Consider the following 17,396-nt stretch of genomic DNA (forward strand, 5'->3'; position numbering starts at 1 on the left):
AAAGATAATATAGTCTACAAATGATGACCCATCCTGCCAAACATGCTGCTATTAAACACACATTATCCAGAAATATCTATTGATATGGAAAAACACACCTGGATATCATAGCTTATTAATTATAAGAAAATATTTACATATACATACACTCGGAAAGAAACTGTTTTTGCATCAAAATGTCAAAAAATTGGGGACTCCCTGGTGGCACAAGGGGTTAAGACGCAGCACTATGAAGCTATCCACAGCCACTGCAGCACGAGTTCCATCCCCAGCAGGTCAGGGAGCTACCCACATGGTGCAGCAGACCTCTCTTCCCTCGCCCGCTGCTCCCCTCAGGAGTGTATTTCCATTAATGCGCCTGTTCTGTTCCCCACTCTGTCTCTGGTGAATCCTTTCACCCCCCACACCTCTGGCCTGTACCCCAGTTCTTGTATGCATAAATAAATAGATAAATATTTTTTAAAAAAGTCAAAAAATCATCTCTTGGTGATTTTCCTATTTTTTATATTCTGTATTTTCCAACTTGCCTATAATGAACACTTTCTTAACATCAGAAAAAGACTCTTTTTTTAATCAAAGGAACTATTTCTAGGACCAAAAAATCACAAACTAACCTTTCAAAGGGTGATGTTAGAATGCAGGACACTTCCATCCATGCTGACCTGATCTATCTTCCACAAACAACAACCTGCATACTTCTAGAAAGACCTTCACTGCTTCTCCCACCCCAGTTCTCCTGACCTCTTCCTTATGCTCCTGCCCTCCCAGAGCTCTTCCCTAGTTCACAGGGAGATCCTGGGCTCTCCCACAAGTTGGTCTAAAGACAAACTTTAGAACAATGAGAGTTCTGACTTTATCAGATTCAAAGCTGCTGAACTCCTCCTGCTGCAAAGCCCTGCAAAATCTGGTCTCCACTTTCACCTCCACTAGTCTCCCACATCATTCATCCCAACCTCAGGGCCTTTGCACGTGCTGTTCCCACTGCCTGGACGGACTCAACTTCCCCCAGGTAGCTTCAGAGGCTCATTCTCTCACCTGCATGAGTTTTAGCATATTAGATGGATTTATTTATGATTTTTATTTCAGAATAGTAAAGAAAGCTATAAAATATTTGTTATTAAAAAGAGGCGATGGTCTGACGGGGTTGAGGATCACCGGTTAATACGCCTGTATCTCACACTAACCTGGAAATTCTGAGATAAAGCAAACTTGCTGATATGAAATGAATGAATACATGAGCAGGCTGGTAATACCTGAAGCAAGGTGCAGGAGGTGGGCAGCTGCAGTATGAAAAGTAAGACACCTTGGCTTGTAAGAGGTGAGGCACACTTGCTGGTGAGTGTAGGGACCCAACGGGGAGTCAGTGAGGACAAGCTATCACGAGCCATGAAGTCAGGACTCCAGAGTGAGGCAGGTCTGGCTGATAGGTGGGCATAGGGGAAGCCTTGGGTCTGGGAAGTGGAGGGGGAGGAGGCCAGCACCAGCAACAGCCTCCCTCCTCTCTCCAGAGAAAGGCCCAGCTGCTCGTCAAGCCGGCTAATGATTCCTGGTCCCACAAAGACTACAAGGCCCGTCCCCGTTCTGTGTACCACGATGGCTCATGGCTCCAGGTGAAGGCAAGACTCCCTGAGGATTTGGAGTCCAAGTTTGGGTTAGAATCCAGGCCACTCAGACCTCTGAATCTGTAACCGAGGTCACTCACATACCATCCTGCCCCCAGTCCTGCCGTGAGAATCAAATAGCCCCCACACAGGAGAGTCTGGCCAACCATAAGTGTAACAGGGTGGTCCCCCAGGAAAGGGGGAGTTTCCAGGTTCCCTGCCCCACCCAAATGGAGGGTGGAGCTGAGCAGGGAGAGAAGAAACTGCAGAGGAGACTGAGGAAGGAAGGAAGTAGGATGGAGCCAGGAGACCCGGAGGAGGCACGTGGAGCAGAGAGACACGTGAAGAAAATTGCTTGCTTTTTGTCGTGGCCTGGGTGACACAGATGTGGGTGAGACCCGTGGGGAGGTGACAATGGTGGTTTTTGTCTTGATTTTGATTTTGCTCTTTGCCCTCCGGACTTGTCTGGTTGTTTCTGATGCTTTTCCGTGTGTCCCCACTGGAAGATGCTTTAGACTTGGGGCAGGCTTTGGGGCCTTGCTCTGGGCCAATCCTGCTTGGATGGACTTTTACCCATGAGGGGACGGGTAACTTTGGGTGCTTGATTTAGAAACTGAAAGGTTCAGCGCAGTAAAGAACAAGAGAGCCAGGCTAAATTTCTCAAAGGGAGGGAAAGTTTATTGCGCCCCGGGCGGACCTCACACACCCAAGGTGGGGGTCAGTGAAGTCGCGCACGTTGTTAGGGGGAAGCAGGGTTTTATAGGGTAAGGAGGGGTCAGGTGGGAAGTTGGGCTCCTATGGAGGGAAAAAGTTTGTTGGGCGGGGGGCGTTTCGTGGGGCAGGTAGAGGTTCTTTGTCTGAGAAGAGACTCGTAGCGGGAGTGGGGAGGCTTACTGCCTGAATCCTCCAGGCAGGTATCCACATTCCTGCCCCCCAGGTGGGCTTCCTGGTTGGCTTCTGCATTCCGGCCTCCTGCATGGACCTTTCAGAAACTATATTCTTTGCCTTTCCTGTATTGTTTCCTAATTGTATTAAAGTTCCTTCCCATTAAAGTCTCATGTTTTGTGTTAATGCGGCGGATGTCAGGACCCATTTAGAGTAGGCAGGTTTGTGGGGTCTGGGGTGCCCCTCTCCCTGCCCTGTAACATAAGGACTATACAAATGTTGGTCAGTATTACTGGGATTAACAACAGTTTAACTGCTGAGCATAATTCAATCTTTGGTGAGTCAGAAGATATTCAGATGCTTAAGCCCATCATTGCCAACCTCAAGTATCAGTGAATAGTATTTTGGATCAAATTCTGATTGTTGGAACTTTCTTGGTATTTAAATTCTAGCCAAGCAAGGCTTTTCTATATAACCTTTCAAAGCATGTGGTGACACGCCAGAGTCCACTCTAATCCTTTGCTGGTCCCCGCCCGCGCGCAGCCTCCTCAAGGGAGAACGGAGGGTTTGTCTACTTGGGCAGAATGTATTCATTTGAGCAGGAAACCCTGCTCGGTGAAAACCAGCTTTCAGACTCCACCCTCTCCTTTTGATCCTCCCCCTGAATGCAGAGCTGGCACGGCAGAGGCAAAGCCATTCAGATGTAATTATTTTAATTCAGCCAGATGCTGGGAATTAGTCTCTTTTCCTTGCAAGTATTCTAGAAAAGACAGAACTCAGCCAAAGATGCCCCAAAAGAAAAGAAGCTGACAATCTCAGGAGAAAGGAAGGGAAGGCCCGCACCCCCACCCTACTTGCAATGGAATCATTTAAAGCTAGGAAATTGCTGCCATCCCTGGATGATGGAGAGGAAGGGAGGAATGGGTAGCTGGAGGAAGAGGGAGGCGCCTAATAGGTGTTAAAAGCAGACTGTTTACCAATCTCGGAGAACTAGACCAATAACAGCGCCAGTATTGTCTAGAGCTTTAGAATTTCCAAGGCATTTTCACTTCCATTACCTTGCTTAATTATAAGCTAGGGAGGAAGTCACCAGTTGGCCTAGAAGTTTGGGGGGGAATGCAATTTAGGCTTCAGGGAATTCAGATTTAGTCTTTGGCAGGTATTCCTAGGAGCCAAGCGCCTCTTAGGCAAAGCCACCCCCATAATCTCCTTAAATCCTCAGTCAGCCCCAATATACAGGTGGAGAAACTGAGACATGGGGAGCTTAAAAAGCAGCTCAATTCTACATTTCAAGCGGTTTCTCTCCCTGGTCTGAACTCCAGGGGCATCCAGATCCTCAGCATGCACAAGCATAAGCGTTTTCATCATCACCTGCTACATGGATCTGCGCTTCCCACTCGCTCAGTCACATTTTTATGCCAGATACTCCCTGAGCATCTAAGGTGAGCCAAGCCCTCTGCCAGGTTTATATATTGTGGAGGTTTATTCCTGCTGTCGAGTTCCTCCAACCCAGCAAGGTAACAGAAGTAAAATCAGAACGAATGGCTCAGTTGGCTGGTCATTGCTATCCTGTCCTGTCCTGTTAATTCTGTTTTCATGTGTCTTATTCTGCAGCTGGAAGCCCCTGAAACAGTTTAGAACAACACAATCCAGTGGCTCAAGATCCTGGCTCTGGAATCAAACTCCCTGGATTAAAATCTCTCCTATTGATACTCAGCAGCTCTGTGACCTTGGGTAGGTCACTTACCTTCTGTAAAATGAAGACCATAAAGTCAGTTATAAGACACTGTAATACATATTACATTACATAGTATAATCTTGCAAATAAATAAGTTGATACATGTAAACTACTTAGTACAGTGTGGCTCAGAATAACAGCTAAATCTTGGCTAATTCTACTATACTTCCCTGTGAGCAGGTCTCAAAGTATAGACCAGGAACCACCAAGGGGAGTGGGTGTGTGTGCAGGAGGCCAGGAGGCCACAGCTATTTTCATAATAATGCTAACAGAACATGGAATTTTTTAGAGGTTACCAACAGTGATAGCACAACAGATTGACTGCAGAAGCAGATATGAAACTCCAGTTCTCTTCTATTAAACCAAACAAAAATATAAAATAAGGCCACTCTTCACTACATGATTTTTGGTTTGGGAACTAGAACTATTTTTCAAAAAACGATGTTATTTATGTTAGCCTGTAATGGGTTAAATTACTGTTATTTTTACATTAATTCATACATAATTTTAACTCCCCAGAAAGGTCAGAAAATCTTGTTTCTCCTAGTTTCTCCCTCTATCCTGAGTTGAACTCTGCCCCATGGAAGTTGGGGTTCTGGGTTACCTTGGGCTTGATCTTATGCTCACTTTGCTACTGCCTTTACCTCTTCAGCCCAGGACCCAGCCCATTCCTACCAGTGACTCTTGATTAATCTAAGAGGCATCTGAGTCGTTTGGGGGCATGAACCCTGGTTTCAGGGTCAGGCTGACCTGGCTTAGAACCCCGACTCTACTACCACTTATTGCCCTTGAACAGGTGACTTGGCCTCTCTGAGCTTCAGTTTACTCATCCATAAAATGAGAATAACAATGGTACTGACCTTTAAGGATTGTTGTCAGCAGTGATAATTTATGTAAAATGCTCTTCACTTGATGATAATCACTATCATCATTATTACTAGCCACTGTATCCCCTCAGCTCGTGGGGTGCTCAGTTACCCCTTCAGTTTTCTCCCTCACCTGCTTTCCCACAATTCCAAGGAAGAATCAAAACCAAGGGCAGCCTGGGATTGCAGACTCTAGCGTGTACACACACACACACACACACACACACATGCCAACCCCACAGGCATTTTTCACTCAACCCCATTCAGGCTGTCACCTGACTCCAGAGCGGGAAGTGGAAGCATGACAACTAAATGCCAAGCGTTCAGGCTCCAAGACTGAAAAGACTTCTCTGCGGCCAGAGTGGGGCCAAGGCTGTCTTGGCTCAAAGACATGTGCGCTGTAGCCATCGAGGGAAGTGCAGGGAGCCCCAGGTGGGCGTAGGGGAAGGTGAGGGCTTCCAGTCAGATCTGCTGGTGACTAGGGGTGAGTTCCTGGCCCATCTGGCCTCAGTCTGCTCAGCTGTAAAAAGGGGCCTCCTCGCTCTAATGCCCTGGAATTCTATGACGGTGAGGTCAGACCCAGGAGCTCTGTCTCCCCCCCACCACACACACCCTCTACTCCCAAACCCCTCCAGAGACTTAGCTCTGGGGTGACAGGGAGGCCAGGCTGGCTTCCACCCCCTTCACCCCACAGGTCAGGACCCATCTCAGAGTCCGTCTGCCACTCACCCTACAGTTGCTGAGCTCCTCAGCGGACAGGATGATGGTGCCACATTTCTTCCCTGGGACACCACTGGGAGAGAAGATCAAAGCATGGAGCGCAGACAAAGACAGAGACACTCCCTGCATCAGCCCGCTGCACCCTGCACCCTCCCCACGCGCACCCCTCACCAACCAGCAGATCTGCCCCAAAGCCCCTGAGGGTCGTGTCTCCTGAAATACTGTGGCAGTGTGGCCTAGTGCACTGCTTCCTGGACCAGGCCCCCAAGCCTTGAGCTGCCCCGCCCCTGCTCCCCGAGAGCCCATGGGAAGGGTATTATCTGTAGTGAAAGTCCTAGAATCGGAAAAGCATCCAGACTCACCCGGAGGCTTCCAGACCAGTGGTTCTCAAACTTTCCATCCAAAGACCACTTCTGTGGGCAAAAGACCTCATGGGCTAGCCACCCCACCCTGTACCCAGCTGACCCCCAAAGTCCCAGAACTTTGCAGGTGGAGCTGCTCTGATTCACCATGGGAGAGAGAGCAGCAGGAGAGAGTAGGCAGAAGGGCAGCACGCTCTCAGCTCTCAGGCAGTTCTCTCCCGTGGCTACCTCCCCTTGAACTCCCTGGCTGGGGTCTCTCTGAAGGAGAGCGCCTGGCCAACCACACAGCTCCTCAGTGAGGTGGGCCACGGGACAGTTCACTACGGAGTCCCCCCTAGGAGTGGCTCCATCCAGGGGACCTGTATAGCCTCTTCCCCTGGTCAGGTGGGACCCCTCCCCCAGGCACCAGCCCATCCCACTCCATGTTTGGGACTAACTCAGGGAGTCCCCAGTGCAGCCAAGGGCCTCTGGGAGGAAGAGGGGAATGTCAAGTGTCCAGCAGCTGTGTGACTTTGTCTTCATTGCCGCACCTCTCTGAGCTTCAGCCTCCTTGCCCATAAAATGGAGGTGACAGTCACATGCATTTTTCTAATGAAAATGCGCCACAGTGCCCGGCACACAGAAAGCCCTCAAAGAGCATCATTTCCCTCCCTGCCCCCTTTCCAATTGTGCAAAGGTGATCAAATCTAGCCCCACAGCTCAGGCCAGCCGGGGAGCCACCAGCATGCTGTCTGTGGAACACACTTTGAGAACCACTGATGGAGCTCTTCCCAGCACAGCTCTTGGAGGGAGAGGCTCTCAAACAGAGGAGGCAGGACAGGCCTGGGAACCAGTGCCCTGGGCTGACAGCCCAGATGGCTCCAGATCAGGTGAGCAGAGCAAGGGGTACGACTGCAGCTTCCTCTGCCAGGGGCAGTTGGAGGTGCTTGTCGGCTTGTCCCCCACCCAGGACATGGGCAGCCCCAAGTCCCCTCCCCACCCCCAGCCTGGCCCTCCTTGGTAGTAGAGCTGTGATTTGCTTGACCAGGGAGACAGAATCCTCACACCAGCCTTCTCCATCCAACGTTTCTCCATCTGTTCCTCCCATTGCCCCAGAGCCCTTGTCTATTTCCAGCTCTCTTTCCCTCCTCTCCAGCCCCAACCTGCTCCCACCTGCTCTGCTTGCCTTCCCTACTCTCCCTCCCTCTGTTTTTCTCTCTGTCTCCTGCTCCTTCTCCTTTCTGATTCCTGCTCCCCCTCTGGCTGCTTATCTACCCTCCAAAGTAAATTGGTGTCCACACCCTTCCTGTGCTGTGAGCCTTCCTGGGTCTCCCGGAGACCCCTGTCCCACAGCCAGCTGCTGGGACCCCAACTCCTGGGAGCCTGCAGCAAAGCCCTGTGGAGCGCTGGTTACCCAGCCACACTGCGCATCCACCACAGGCTCCTCCAAATCAGGCCCCCAAGCAGATGCTTCTACCCTCCCCGCCTCCGCCTCTGGGGTGAAGACCTCCCTCCAAGAGAAAAAGAAAGGGAAGCAGTGAGGGGGGTCTAAGTTGCCCACACTTGCCAAACACAGATGGTCAGAGTGAGGGCTGGGGAACAGGCTGGCCCACCACAGCTGGTGAACAAATGCAAAAAGTGAGGCTTTAGCTGTGTCTGCTCTGTAAGGAGGAGACTGAACGCCAAGCGGAGGAAGAAGCTGGAGGGGCGAAGGGTGAGGAGACAAAGAGCAGGGGGAGAAGAGGAAGAGAGTACAGAGAGAGGGTGGAGGTAGAAGAACCAGGCTGAGGGAAGGGAAGAGAAGTGGCTAGCCCCTGCCTGTTCCTCTGGGCCCCGCCCTTTTCCCCAATTCCCGTGAGCCCTTGGGACTGGGAATGCTTCAGCCTGGACTGGGGAGGGCCAGCTGCAGAGCAAGGTGGGGGAAGGGGCTCTGCCCAGGGCCCAAAGGTGTCTGGGTCCTTGAGGAGGGACCCAGGGCCTTCTCTGTTCCCCTGAATTCACAGTGGCAGGAGCAGACCTGGCTGGATGTTTGAAGACTCCAGGGCCAGAGATGCTCAGTGACCTACCCGTTGGACACAGCTGGCATGGGTTTGCCCGTTCTGGAATTCAGGCTGAATGCTCCTATCCTATGAAGAGAGGAAGAGAGAACATGCCATGATCAAGTGTCCCTGTCTTGAGTGACCAGAGCACTTAGCATCGATACTTAGAGTGTCTGTTCTGGATCAAACATCAAAATAGCACTGAAAGCCACAGGCCAGGGGAGAGGTCTTTTTCCCAAACCTTACTGTGAAGGCCTGAGCAATGCTACCTCAATGTTTCCCAAAGGGTGTTTCCTGGGGTGAACATCCCCTGGGAACCTGTCAGAAATGTAAATTCTTAGGTCCCATTTCCACCAGCTCGATCAGAAACTGGAGGCAGAGCCTCCAGGATATACTAATGTCTGCTACAGTTTATGAACCACCTACCTCTTTGAGCCTCAGTGTGTGGGGGGCTGTGAAAAGGGGAGACGGCTGAGAACCACTAGCTCATGGAAGAAAGCACTGTGTGGCCCAGAATAGACACCAGGGAAAAAAGCAGCTGTTCACAGCAGGAAGTCAACTGGATTCAGGCCCAAGAACCCTCCAGCAGTGTCCCTGCTTCACCAGTGCCCAATATCAGCCCCCACTGGGACATAGATCCTGCTTGCTCTTGAAGGCTCAGCTCAGTCGCCATCTCCTCCCCAGAGCCTTCCTCCAACCCCCCAGGTCTGCCCCTCCAAAGCTGGACAGGCCACAGTGGGCAGGAGACAGACCCAACTGGCTCATGGATGTTTAACCTTGGAGGTTAGGAGCTGAGAGAGGCAGATACACTCATTCCTGAGGCACATCCAACATCAATCCAGGTAAAGCCATGGGGTGCAGAGGGAGGGGGAGATATACGTTAAGGGGTACACAGGATTTAGCAGGCAGTGAACCCTTCAACAGGCAAAGGGAGCCAATGCTCCCAACCCCCAGGAATAAAATTATAAATAGAAATTGTTTGAGATATGTCCAAGGAGGGGGCCTAGCTAATTTGAATGTGAAATTTTCATTCTCCTTTTTTAAGAGGCCCTAAATTGGGCCTCCCTGGTGGCACAAGGGGTTAAGCACCACACTATGAAGCTGTCCACAGCCTCTGCAGCACGAGTTGGAGCCCCGGCCAACCAGGGAGCAACCCACACGGCATAGCAGACCTCTCCTGCCTCGCCCGCTGCTCCCCTCAGCAGTGTACTTCGGTCAATCTGCCTGTTCTGTTCCCCACTCTGTCTCTGATGAATCTTCTCACCCCCCGCATCTCTGGCCTGTACCCCAGCTCTTGTACGAATAAATAAAAAAAATCTTTTTTAAAAAAAAGAGGCCCTAAATTTTCTATGCTTCAGACCTCCTCCCCCAAACCTGGGTTTGTTCCCTATTCTCAATCAATGACAGCTATTGTTTTTAGTGAACTCCAAGGAGGAGACCACCTTCAGAAACAGGGAGGCCTTTTTCTGTCTCCTGAAATTACCAGTTACTGGGGACAAGAGTCAGAGAGAGAGATTCACCACCCCCACTCCCACCATCACACACACTAACACATTCTGTTCTTATTGATGATATGTGGTTTATTGATTCTGTAGTTATGGATGACAGTGAGGGGAAAGCATCCAAGGTGAACAGATATGAGCAGGGGGTTGAGATATAGGGATGAGAAGTCACCCCACACCAGGCCAGCTCTGGCTCTCAAGCTGAAGCCGCTCTCAGCCTCCACCGTGAGAAGGCTCAGGAATCTTCCTCCACAAGTTGCTCAGAGTAACAGCTGTCCACCAAAAGCACTTAATAAGGCTGGCAGTGCAGACTGTCAGGGACAGGATGAGGTTAGGAAGGTCTCATCATTATCACAATGTGTGGACCCAAGGAATGTGCCACGTGAGCAGAATCCTGTATTAAAGCTTAGTTCTCACACGATCTAGCTGTGTGACCTTGGGCAAGTCATTTACCCTCTCTAGCCTTCAGATTTCTTCCCCTATGCAAGGCAAGAGGTGCAGGGTGGGAAGGGACTAAACAGTATTTCAGGATCATCCTAGGGCTCTAATAACCAAGTGTGGATTCCTTCAAGATAACTGGGTTTGCAATAATACACTCTAAAAATGTCTCACTGCAAATCTGAGACAGCTGGGGGGTGAGGTGAGGTGCAGAGGGAGGGGCCCAGTGGAGCGTGGTGGAGGACCACTGGGATAAGGTGGTGGGCAGGGTATGATGTACACATTTGTAGAGGTTTGAACCTATAGCCTCCAGAGTAGGTACAAAGATGTAAGCCTGTTATTTTACCTCAATAAACAAAATTTGGGGAAAAAAGATAACTAGTTTTAAAGCTACAGGACATGGTCTTTGGATCTCTGGATCCTCATCATACCTCCTGCTTAACTGCCTGCTTTGCCCCTACCCAGAAACCAACCCTCAGCAGGGGTGGGTGGGAAGGTAGCCCATCACTGAGGAAGTCCCCCAGATAGGGCCACTCCCCTCTACACTTACGTGAGGGGCTTCTCCAGCCGGCTTCCGGGGGACCCCACAATCTCTCCAAGGGTGCAGAAGGCCTGGCCCAGGAAATCCTGTATACACAAAATGCCAGGTTCACCCCCCCTGCTCATAGTCTCCCCTACCACCCACCCCTGCCAGTGCACAAGCTCTGGACACCGCACCCAGCCTCAGACACACTGTCACAGTGAAGCTCTGGGCCGGCCCCGAGTGGCATTTAAAAGACCTTCAGAATCGCAGCGCAGTCACTGGCAGAACTCACGTGTTTCGATAAATCAGGGCTCTTTGAGTCAACATCGTACCTGCAGGGAACAGAGAGACAGTGAAGGCAGGCGGGGCATCCTGCCCAACCCTGCTTGGCTCCCCCTAAAACAGGCTCCAACACATTGGATCTTTCTGGGAATAATGACTGAGAGGCATGAAAGGGAGCCATGTGGGTGCTGGACTTGTCCCGCCTTTTGATCTAGATGGTGGTTACATGGATGTAAACAGACATAAAATGCATCCACGGGGTGAACTCTTAAGATCTGTGGACATCATTCATTAAAAATTGAAAAAAATAAAATTAATTTGGTCTGCCACCCTCACTGGTCCACAGGTGGCTGAGCCATTTTGCCCCTCACTCCCTGTTAGCCCATCTTCCCGGTTAAGGCTCAGAGGCTCTTGGAGCTCCGCATTCCTTGGTGTGTCACCTTGCCCAGTCCTGCCCAGACTGTCTTTGGGGCTGGTCACCCAAAAAGGAGGGAGGCATTAACATCTTCACCTCAGCCAGCCACACTCGACACCCCTGTTGCCTGGAGCCCTTCCCTGGCATCCCCCATCCCCACCATCCTGGTCAGCTCTGCAGCAGAACAGCCCCTGTAGGCCCAGGCAGCCCCTGCTGAGAGGCTGTCATTTTTCCAACTGCTGCCACCCTGAGCACTTCTCTCTCTTAAATGTCACCACAATGGACTGCATTGCGTATTCCCGGCTCAGGTCAGACATCACTCCCTCCACAGTCATTTCCTTCCACTGTGTTTTTTCCTTTGTTCCCACAGGCCCCAACCCACCCCCCTCCCCCATCTTTCCCACTCCGTCTACAAATCTCTGGGAAATAGTCCTTTCTAACCACCTCACAGCCTGTAAAAAAGGACAAACTCCCCCATCTATTCACCGGGCTGAATTCTGCCCCCACCTTTAGCCTTCGGAGAGGGGCACTCTGTATCTTTGTGATGAACAGGCAGTCACCTTAGGCCCCATTAGCCTGGTTACCACTGGGAGGAAGGCTGGACAGGGTGCTCCCCCCATTCAAGCTTTAACAGAGGGAGAGGTCACTGAGACCTCTGGGAGAAAGGGTTTGGTGGGGGCAGGGGGTAGTGGTAGTGTTGCCTCCAAGATCTTTCCGCAGTCTTACCCCTACTCCCAAGCATCTTGCTCAATGCCCTCTCAATTTAAAGGAAGCATATTATGGGGTTGCTTTTTTCTACCTCCCACCTCCTTACCAACTCCCGATAAAAGTGGGGCTGGATTTCAGTCAATTGTCACCGTTATCCCAGACCAACCCTGGACACCCTCTAATATCACGCCCCCTTCCATGGTGCTGTCAACCTGCCGGCAGCAGTTTCTCCCCCAGGTCCATCCTCAGCGGCCCCTTCCACTTACAGGTCAAATCGGAGGTTCTGCTTCTCCTCAAAGAAATAATCCACGATGAACTTGCGCACGAAGTCTGGGTTGAGCGTGTTGTCGATGACTTCGGTGCGTCCAAACTGCAAGAGGAGACGGTGTGGACCTCAGGGCCAACCAGGGGTGGGGAGAGCACTGGGCTCGGAACCCCTCAGCTCTGCCCCTGGTGGTCATGGAGGCCATGTCGCTCCTGGGTCAAGGTGAGGGCACCTCCACCTAACAAGGGGAACTGTCTGGGATATGGCTGCCATCTTCAGCGTGAGCTCTGTTCTCCCAGTCTCTATGTTGGATGGTTTTGACACCTGGACATATGAGTAGACCCTTCATTTCTTCACCTCACCACCTTTGCTTGTGCTATGTCCTCCACTTGGCCAACCCTTCTCAGCCAGTGGATGTTCTCCATTCCTTAGAGGACCTTTATTAATGCCACCTCCTCCAGGAAGCCTTCCTGACTCCTCCAACCAGTTTTACTTCTGTCTAAACAGCCATTGAACTTGTCCCCACCCTAATGACTGATACATAATTAGGTGTCTACTTATTTAATATTCCAATTAAACACAAAGGCAGAGATGGGGTATGGGACCTTTAAAGATCCCATCTCCTGGTGCATGTCTGGGTGTAGTCCCCTCCCCTTGAATGTGTGCTAGACCTAGTGACTCCTTTTTAATGGATAGAATAGAGCACGAGTCACTTCCAAGATTATGTTATAAATGACTATGACTTCATCTTGGGCACCCCCTCTTGCTTTCTCTCACTTGCTCACTTTGATGAAGCATCTGCCACATAGTAATTGGCCTTAGGGAGAGATCTGTGTGGCAAGGAGGGAAGGCAGTCCTGGGCAAGAGCCAGCCAGGAACCAGTGAGTGAACTGAGACATAATCCTGCCCGGTTTACCCCTGAGATTGAGGTTCTGCCAACACTCGGATTACAGACTTGTGAGGGCCCCACAGGTAGAAGACCCCACAAAGCTGCACCCAGATTCATAAACTTGTTGTTTAAGCGGCTACATTCTAGGCTAATTTGTTACCCAACTACTAGATAACTAAAACTGGGATTAACTTTCTTGGTATCCCCCATATTTTGCACACATTAGACACTCAATTCCATTAAACTCCCCAAATGATTTAAGTCACTCCCTGTTTCTAGGCAGCAACATCACTTGAAGCTTTTGTTTAAACACAGACTATAGGCCTCCCTCCCAGAGAGTCCGATTCAGTAGGCTGAGGGCGAGGCCTGGGGATCTGCATTTCCAAAATTTCAGGTGATGCTGACTCTGCCGGTATGGAGGCCTCCTTTTGAGAGCCACTGGGCTGGTGCCCAGGGCTCTAAGCTCCTCAGGGTCTTCCTGTGCCATGGAGGAGGGCAGGTGGGCATGAATCCAGACTATCAGTTCCCCCAAAGCAGCGCTTTTACATCTATTCAATATACTGGACATTTCTGGTGAGAATTTGTTTCAAAAAAGACCATGGGACTAAAAGATAAAGCCTAAAAGCTCTGGACCGCTTTCTCCATGGAGGCAGGGCACAGCAGTCCCTAAAGTAAATAAGACAGGGGCCTCCCTGGTGGCTCAAGGGGTTAAGCACAGCACTGTGAAGCTATCTGTAGCGGCCAGCCAGGGAGCTACCCACATGGCGCAGCAGACCTCTCCAGTCTTACCCGCTGCTCCCCTCAGCAGTGTATTTCAGTCAGTCTGCCTGTTCTGCTCCCGACTCTGTCTCTGGTGAATCTTCTCACCCCCACTCCTCTGGCCTGTACCCCAGGTCTTGTATGCATAAATAAATAAATCTTTAAAAGACAGGCAGGTTTACAATCAATATTTTAAACAGGTATTTCACCTACCTTAACATATACACATGCTTTTTTCAACTTTGGCAGTAGTCACCAAAACAGAAAAATTCTGGGAGCTGGTCCTCCTTGATGAGTGCCTGTAGCCCAAAAGATTCCAGCACATGGGCCCTTCTCACCAGGGGTGGGCAAGATCTGGGTTATCAGGATTTAATCCTGAGTGTCCCCTTATTGGAGGATCACTAAATTTGGCACCTTCTTGCCACCACCTCCTCATCACATCAACTGTCATTCCTGTCAATTCCATCAGCAAAATCTCTCCCCTCTGCTAGGCCAGGCCTCATTGTGTTGTCACCTCAATCACTGCAGCAGCCTCTTAGTGGGTCCCCCATGTGGGCCCACTCCTTAAAGATGTGGCTCTAACTGCCCACCCCTCCCCTGTGCTCTGTCACATCCCTGATAGAGGTCCCCATCAGCCTGAGCTTCTCAGCAGCAGGAGGAGCCAAATTCTCCTCATCTTCAAAGCCCAAGAGTCAACAAAGGGTTTAACAGAGTCACAGGCTCACATCCGTGAGGATGATGATAGCACTGAGAAATGTGTTAAAAATTTTGCATTGGGACCTCCCTGGTGGCACAAGGGGTTAGGCCTCAGCACTATGAAGCTATCAACAGCCACTACAACATGAGTTCGATCCCCGGCCAGGGAGCTGACCCACATGGCACAGCAGACCTCTCCTGTCTCACCCGCTGCTCCCCTTAGCAGTGTATTTCAGTCAGTCTGCCTATTCTGTTCCACACTCTGTCTCTGGTGAGTCCTCTCATCCCCTGTACCTCTGGCCTACATCCCAGTTCTTGTATGCATAAATAAATAAAATAAATCTTTAAAAAAAATGTTTGCACTGTATTTCCTCACTTACTCTTTTCATGGTAGGCTGCCCCATCTTTTAGATATGCACAGACCAGCTAAGTGATTTGTCCCGGGTCACACAGCTAATAATCACTGACTTCAAAGTACAAGCCATGTCTTCTGCCTCGTGCTGTCTGAGTCAGGCCACATGCCATGTAAGTCCTGACAGCCAGAATGGTAGAAGCTTACTGCTCCCAGTGATAAGAGCACAGTAGGTCCTCAGGAGTTGTTGAATGAAGCAAGACTGAATGAGGAAATTAATGAGTGGGTCTGAGCCCCAATTTCATCACAAGTTAATTGTATGTCTCGATCAGAGTCTTTCAAAGCCTCACTTTCTTCATCAGAAGAGGGAGAATAATACTACTTATCCCATTTATTTCTTAGAATTTCTACCCGATTAAATTCCTTGACAAATTCAACAGATGGTTTTTAAGCACTTAATGAAGGTCTGGCTGTGTGCTGTGTGCTGAGCTACAAACATAAACAAAACATGAACTCTGTACCAAAGGACTTCCTGATCATAGGTGGGAAACAGCAACGCAGCCTGACACCAGCGCTAACAGAGCTGCCTGCAAGGTCTGCGGTGGGCTCCTCAGCCTGGCTCCACGCTAGAATCACTATGGCAGCAGGAACGATATTAATGTGTATAAAAACAAGGACTACTGAGTGTCCTGTTTATCATACTAATCCACAGAACAGACTTCATAGAGGCTTGCACCTTCCATTTTATCTTTGAGTTACTTTACTGCTATGTAAATTGCAAAAAGCACAGAGTAATACAAATGATCCTTATCCACAGAAATGAAGATAATTTTGCTCAGTGAAATGCAATTGATTATTTCGTTGTAATTCTGGGATACTGACCAATCTTATATCTATTTGTAAATTCAGTTCAGCATTCTTGATTGCCTCTTTGTATGTGTTGTTTGAATCCCTGGTCTCCTCACTTAAATAGTTAAATATGTCTTAGCCAGGTTTTCATTTTATATTTCTATTTCTATTTTATATTTCATTCTGGAAATATATTTATATTTCATTTTATATTTGAGTCAAGGTTTTACCTTTTAAAAATGTGTTTTTCAACAAGAACTTTTGAAAAATACCCATGCTCTACCCCACAGCAGGTCAATTAAATCTGAATCTCAATGGGCAGGCCTGAACAAGTGTGTGTTTTTTTAAAGTTCGCTAGGTGACTCTGTGGTATAGCTGGAGTTAAGATAAATGAGCAGGAAGGACACAGGAAGAAAACCAGTATTTACTTAGCTCCTACTGAATGCTCAATAGGTCAAGTGTATCATTAAGTTATCTCATTTGATTCTCACAAAAACCCTGTGAATTATTAATTATTACCCATTTTACAATCAGAGAGGTTGAGCAATTTGCCCAAAGTCACACAGGTAGGCAGAGCTGAGATCTAAACTCAGGTAAGCCTAACTCCAAACCCGATTAAAGAGAGCACACTGGCCCTTCATAAAACTAGGCACCAGGGAACATGAGATAAGCAGAATCAGAGATAAAGCTGACAACAGTAAACAACTTCAGCAGAATTGATGCAGAGCCCCTCTGACAGAAGAGAACCCCTCATGTACACCAAAAATTCCGGCAGTAGCTTAACCCTATAAAGACCCATGCTCCCATTTTGGGGTGCGACTCTTGGCCTGCAGAGAGTCATCACTTCAAGAACTTTCCATAAAACCTGCTTCAGTCTGATACTCTTGGCGCCTCTCTTTTCTAACATCTATTACATTTGTATTTCAAATATCTGCAAAGAATCCTCAAGCATCATGAAAATCAAAGAAAGATGAGGTTTACTTCATAAACATTTATAGAAGCCCGCTGTGTGCAAGGCAGTGGGGCAGACATCAAGTTGAACAAGACTGGAGAGCCTAAAAATCTTATAATGTAAAAATCTTATAATGTATAACACTTGTTCCAAAAAATTTCCTGCATTTTCCTTTCCTATCCTCTCTAATTCTTTTTTTTAAAACATTTATTTGTTTATGCATACAAGAACTGGGGTACAGGCCAGAGGTGTGGGGATTAAGAGGATTCACCAGAGACAGAGTGGGGAACAGAACAGGCGGATTGACTGAAATACACTGCTGAGGAGAGCAGCGGGCGAGACAGGAGAGGTCTGCTGCGCCATGTGGGTCACTGCCCTGGCTGGGGATCGAACTCCTGCTGCAGTGGCTGTGGATCCCTTCATAGGTTGCATTCCAACCCCTTGTGCCACCAGGGAGGCCCATCCTGCTCTAATTCTTTTTTTTTTTTTTTTTTAAGATTTTTTTTTTTTTTAATAGAGGCATGTTTTTTTTTATTTATTTATTTGTTTGTTTGTTTGTTTTGTTTATACATGCAC

At 49.1% G+C, this 17,396-nt stretch overlaps 1 protein-coding gene across 2 annotated transcripts in view; it reads right to left on the reverse strand.

Moving 5' to 3' along the window:
• The window catches only part of CPNE5 (copine 5), a 96,850-nt gene that overhangs the window by 41,588 nt on the left and 37,866 nt on the right, over positions 1–17,396 (reverse strand). Inside the window, exons 4-9 of one of the 2 annotated variants that reach the window (XM_054698750.1) lie at positions 12,325–12,428; positions 10,946–10,985; positions 10,681–10,757; positions 8,218–8,277; positions 6,173–6,223; positions 5,820–5,883 (exon numbers count right to left, since the gene is read on the reverse strand). In XM_054698750.1, coding sequence (XP_054554725.1) covers positions 5,820–5,883; positions 6,173–6,223; positions 8,218–8,277; positions 10,681–10,757; positions 10,946–10,985; positions 12,325–12,428 — 396 coding nt within the window. The remainder of the gene's footprint in view (positions 1–5,819; positions 5,884–6,172; positions 6,224–8,217; positions 8,278–10,680; positions 10,758–10,945; positions 10,986–12,324; positions 12,429–17,396) is intronic. The other variant, XM_037519611.2, reaches the window with a different exon arrangement.

The sequence above is a fragment of the Talpa occidentalis genome, unplaced genomic scaffold (genome assembly GCF_014898055.3).
Source record: "Talpa occidentalis isolate TD23 unplaced genomic scaffold, MPIMG_talOcc4v2.1 talOcc4.2, whole genome shotgun sequence".
In the NCBI taxonomy this organism is placed as follows: Eukaryota; Metazoa; Chordata; class Mammalia; order Eulipotyphla; family Talpidae; genus Talpa; species Talpa occidentalis.